Raw genomic sequence first — 6,000 nt, 5'->3', positions numbered from 1 at the left:
ACCTTTCTTTTAGTCTTTCTTTTTCCTCTTCTCTGTTTATCATCATGTTTCATGCTTCTCAACATCTTCATCATCATATCACCAAGACCTCTGGTGTTTAGATTTGTTGAAATGTTATTTTTTTCTGTTGCATTTTTGAACATTCTCAGTGTTGAACAATAATATTAAATGAACAACTTAATCTTAGTTTTACACCGAGAGAGATTCGTTAAAAGTTACATGCTCGTCTAGTGAAACAAACATGAATATCTAAAGTGAGCTCACTATGATTTATCATCCGAATTCAACATTTTCCTTATCAATTTTTGAGAAATAAACTTTTTCTTGATAATAACAAACTCAATGTTCACCTGAACATATAAAACTTTGATTCGAATCAATTATCGAACTGACTAGAGTTCAATTTGTGTTTTAATTGTTCTCTTTTTCTCTCTTACCTGTGATTTAATTCACTGAACAATAAGTGAATATTTATATTTGTGATATTCTTTTTCCTTATTTTCTCTGATACCGAAAGATGAAAAAAGTTCTGGAAAATTGGAAAATAATATTGACAGTTTACAATCTTTTTAAATTGTGCCCTCACTGCTAATTGTTGAAATTGTGATTTAAAACTGAGAATAAGCAAAATTGGAATATGATTATTATCAAATTGTTATCGATTTCTTTTTCGTCATTAATGGTTGAAGAAAAAAAGAGATGAAGATGATCAAATTAAAGAAAAGGATAAGAGTTGACAAAGAAAATGTTATCCTGACAATTTCTGTGAATTAAAATCTATTGTTTATCATTCGATATCTATGTGTGTCTCTTTATATGTTTATGTGACCTCATTTATCTTATTATATCATTAATCTTATCATCTTTATCATTTTCATCATCATCATCTCCTTATTATTATTATTATATATCTGATAAGTCAATTGTTGTTATCATTATATTGATATGATTATTATTATCATTACTATTGTTAAGTGTCAACTCGTTGGGTAGGGATAAGGTTTGGACAGGCTTTTAACAAGGCTGTTCAATCCTCCCCCTTAATCATCATCAAGATCACCTCTTTTACCATATCATCCATCATGCAACGGATTAAGGATAGTTTACGTAAAACATCATCACGTGACTCCTTAGATTCAACCTCTTCGACAACATCACTCGAACCAAAAGATCAACAAGTGCCAAGCTCACCAGCAAAGAGTCAATATCAATCTCACCAACATCATCATCATTTACTTCGTGCACCCTCATCACCGACTCCAAGTTGCTCGGGATCATTTTCTAGTGCCAATTCTAGTCATTCAAGGCCTAAACCTGGATCATTAGGTCCAGGTTTAGGTTTAGGTTCTAGTCTTGGTTCCAGGTTGGGCCATGTTAGCTCATCGTCGACTTTATCCTTACTCTCTGATCGTCGAGATGAGGTTACTTTTGAAACAGTTCGAATTGTCCCTCGAAGTGCTCGAAGTGAAGAGATAACAACAACTCCTGAATCAGATGAATCTTTAACTCCAAGTTACAATTTTCCTTCCACTTCATTTTCCTCTTCCTCTCCTTCTTGCCTCCACCAAACAGCAACAGCCCCAACACAACCATCCCCACCACCACCGCCAACAACAACAATAATAGCTACTACAGCATCCAACAAAGAGGTTGGAGGATCTCAAGGTACCTATGGATCATCACCAGTTCACCTTTCACCTAATATGCAACCTTGTGGTTCGCCCTCATTACAAGCTAATCAATTTCTGTCAACCAATTCTCCAAACCGATCAGGTCGATCTCGTTCATTTGATTCGGCTGCCGCTTCAGCTGCAGCATCAGGATCAAATGATGGATCGACTAACCGTTCAGGCAAAACTTACATTAAAACAACATCAACTTTCCTTGAACTTCCCAAATGGAAGATGCTAGTTCGTAATAAGAATTCATCTTCATCATCTACATCAGTTGCTCCCTATGAGCGAGATTGTGTTCATTGCATGTTAATGCACGAAATTAGTAAAGTCTCAACACTCACCGTACCCTCTGTATCCACACCTTATATTGGTTCAAGTAGTTATGGTAGCATGTTGAGTGATAACATTTCAACCTCATGTTCACCTCCACCCTCATCATCACCTTCAGTAAGTTCTGAGGGTTCAGTAGTTGAAGATTCAGATTCCGAGTCAATGGGATTAAGAACTGCTTCCCTTGGACAAAGTGAATCACTTGAAGATGAAGTTTTATCTGAGATACTTGACCCTGCAAATCTGCCGACCGTTACTTTGAGCTTGGCACCGGAAATTCAAATAATTGAAACGGAAGAAGATTCTGGTTTAACTGTTATCTCTTTAGAGGTTCCAGTCCTTCCAAAATCAGGTAGATCAGCATCAGTTGATTCTTCATATCTTCAAGTACCACAAAGGACCGATATTGGAATCGGAGAATCACCACCAGTTAAAGCTCAGCGATCACGATCAGTAGATGTCGCACTTCCAGTTGGTCCTGATGGACCTTACATTGTAGTTCCAACGGAAAAACCTCAGCCCATTATTACACAGTAAGAGAACTTGAAATATTCCTAAGAAAAACTATTTTCTCAAACGTGAGCAGAACACGAACACACAATTAACTCGGAATTTCATGATAATTGATTCTAAATGAAAGCTTTTTGTCTTTACAATTGTCTCTTTTTACCTTTGTTTTTGAATAATTTCGCTTCGTCAATGGAAAACTAGTTGACAAAAAAAAACAATGTTCTTTTCTTGTGTATCAAACTCAATCTTATTTTTTGCCTAGTTAAGCAAAGAATTACTCAGCATCATCATTATCTACAAGGAAGATAATGATGAATCTAATAAACCATAGTAACGTTAATGATAACTTATTGAATCCATGGGAGAAAATAAGAAAGTATAAAAAAAAAGTTCTATCATAAACAAAACTAGGATTCTTTTTCTTTCTGATCCACAACTTAATGAGATATTCACCAGGAAAACAGGATGATAACCTCACAGACTGAGGGTGGGGCTCATTTTTTAGCTCAGCAAAACTTGAAACAAACCTTAAGATGCAATCATGATAATGAGCATGTTGATGTTAACCATGATTGAAGCAAAATCGTATCTGTATGAACAGAAAATGAACTCTAAGCCCAATAGATGATCTCTCTCTCTCTCTCTCTCTCTCTCTCTCTCTCTCTCTCTCTCTGATCCAAATAGTTCTAATAATTTCTACCTAATCACTCAATCAAATTTGATTAGATTAATTATCGTTGCAAGCTCAATACCCCCGATAAGTCAATCTATCATCATGGATGTTTAACTTCTCTCTGGGTGATATTGAATTTTTCCACTTGATTGTCAACTCATCGGAAAAAAATATCAGTCAATATTTTGTATATTCTCAATATTTTGGAATCACCTTGGAATAATCAACCATGGTGAATGTACATATAATTATTACTAATGTGGAGGAAAAAATCTATTCTTTCTAAATTAGATATATATCATTTTTCTAGAAAAATATTCTCATCATAATTTATTCAATTTCATCATGTTAATTAATCAGTGTAAAAGTTGCGAATAAACCATTAGATTCATTTAAAAACAATCTAAACAATTTTCTCTAATTACTACTCATGGAAACAATTGATTCTTTCAAATGTTCCCATGAGATATAATCTAGTTTTCGATATCATTTGCTGAGAGATTCAACTTCAATCGACAACTCATCCAACTGATTAGAGTTTAATCATAAAACAATCAATTTGAAAACAGTGAAAAGAATTAGATTAGCCAATTAGATTAAAGGAGAAATGAAAACTAAATTCCTGAAAACTAATCTAATCTTGATATTGGATTACAAAGAAACGATTACTTGAACTTAATGTTGAGATAATCATAATCTCCAATCTGTTCACCTTGGTAATTAGTTTTGATAGTAAATATTAACCCTGAAATTGATAAGATTATTTCTCGAAAAGATGAGATTTGATTAGTTGACTAGTAATATTTTTCCACCATGAACCCTGAATGGTTACAGAAAATTTCATGTAATCTCATTTTTTTTCATCATGTTTACCTCGATAATGATGGAAGGCTCATTTCCATCAATCTTACTCAATGTTTCATCATTGTACCATCAATTTCAAGCAGAATTTTATCTCCTCCATGCATGAGGTTTTTTCTCCAATAACCTTCTCTACAGTTGCATGATATATCATGAGTTCTGAATACAGATTATCCTGGATAACATTTTCTCGATGGAGCAGTTAAATTTCTCAATTTTCAATATTTTCAGGGTGATTTAAGATGGTGCATGTTAATCTTACAAATTTATTTTTCAGACATCAACAGGTCATCAGAACTTAAGACTCAGAAAAGTTGAGCTACTCATGCGAGTATTTAGTAATTTTGTTTTGTTACAATAGAAAAAGTTGATTGTTAAAGTGACAAAACTGAAACTCGACTCAAGTCTAGTTCCTGAATCAGAATCCTTAGAATTTCAAGATTTATTTCTTTGTTCGAAAAGTTAGATATAGTTGAATATAAAGAATAGCAAACACTTTGAACTGAATAATGATTAACATCTAATGGAGAAAAATGAAAAAAATTGAGAGAAAACTTTTTATTTTGCTCTTCACAAACTCATTCTGAAAGTTCTGATGTTCCATGCAAGTTTAACTCGATTGCATGTAGAATTTTATAAAGCCCAAAGAGAGGTTAAAATAAATAGAATGAGAAAAAAATTCGTTTTTTAATCAATTGAAAATAATCGCTTCTCTGTTAAGGCGATTATCTATTCCAAGCTTTCTGATCAAATGAGCCATCATGTTGATCTTTTAGAATCACAACTCAAATAATATCATGATTACGAGGCTTAGCTTGTTCACTCAAGTTCCAACTGAATTCGCGAAACCAAAAGATTATATGAAAATGAATGAAATACATAAAGAGAAAAAAAAGTTGATCTAATAATCAGATTTCATGAAACTTTACCTTCTCCCCTGTTCTTATGAAATATATTTACCATAATTTCTGTGCCAATCAGAGTTTATCTTTACTTCCTGAGCGTGATACTAAAGTAGAGATAAGATATTGAACTTCCTGCTTTCTGGAAAATGATAATATCATTTCCTCAATTTGATAAACATTCATAGTTCTGGAGCTTCGATAATAATGATCTAGTTTTCATGACTTAAGCTCAGATAAAAAAAGTTCTGACTGCACAATATTGAAATTGTAAGAAAAAAAAAGTTCAATGATGTATCAATTTCTAATGGTGAATCATGTCGATGATAATTAAGATTGAAGATTTGAAAAGGATTCCTACTATCATGATAATCTCCGTTCTTGATTATTGTTCGAATCCTTTTTAGTAACAAAGGGAATCGAAAAGATAAAATTAACTTTTTTTCCTCATTATTATCTTGATCCATGTCTAAAGAATCTTTGGAACTTTTTTCTTTTCCATGAATCATCTTTTATCATCTTCTTTCTTTTTCTTATTGTCATCATCATAATCTTCATTCTCTATCCGTTCTTCCATGATGTTTGCTGTTATCATGTTAGGATTTAGTTGATTTGAGAATCTGAAGCAAATAAAGTATAAACAAATTTCCAGGCTGCTGGTTGTTCAGAAAAAGTTGAACGGAGCTCATGTAAGAACAAAATTCATTAAAGTTCAGTGTTTCAAGTTTATCATAATAATAAATGCGAATATCAATTGTTATTTACTCAACTTGAACTTGTAATTTTTTCTCATATAAAATTACAAGATGAATTTGTAAAAAAAATGTTGATTCAATTGCATCACCAAATTAGGTCAAACTATTAGAACATTATTATCGATTCGATTCACCTTGTTTTCTTATTACAATCAATTCTGTTCGTTGACCAATTACCTTTTCCATAGTTACATTTTCACTCAGGTGATTTAATTTTTTTCTCTCATGGATTTCATGAGCTTTTTTCTCATCATCAGAATTTTCATCAATTTCCCTCTTATTATCGTCTTCTC

The 6,000-nt window shown here is 32.5% G+C and overlaps 1 protein-coding gene across 1 annotated transcript in view; it reads left to right on the top strand.

The window, feature by feature from the left end:
* Positions 1-1,082: 1,082 nt before the first annotated feature.
* Positions 1,083-6,000, top strand: part of LOC128390275 (uncharacterized) — a gene marked incomplete at its 3' end in the record, with an annotated part of 30,379 nt that continues 25,461 nt past the window's right edge. Inside the window, exon 1 of the mRNA XM_053349965.1 lies at positions 1,083-2,539. Coding sequence (XP_053205940.1) covers positions 1,083-2,539 — 1,457 coding nt within the window. The remainder of the gene's footprint in view (positions 2,540-6,000) is intronic.

The sequence above is a fragment of the Panonychus citri genome, unplaced genomic scaffold, assembly GCF_014898815.1.
Source record: "Panonychus citri isolate SS breed McGregor unplaced genomic scaffold, ASM1489881v1 Contig00117, whole genome shotgun sequence".
Classification (NCBI taxonomy): Eukaryota; Metazoa; Arthropoda; class Arachnida; order Trombidiformes; family Tetranychidae; genus Panonychus; species Panonychus citri.
This window is presented reverse-complemented; position numbering and strand designations above follow the sequence as displayed.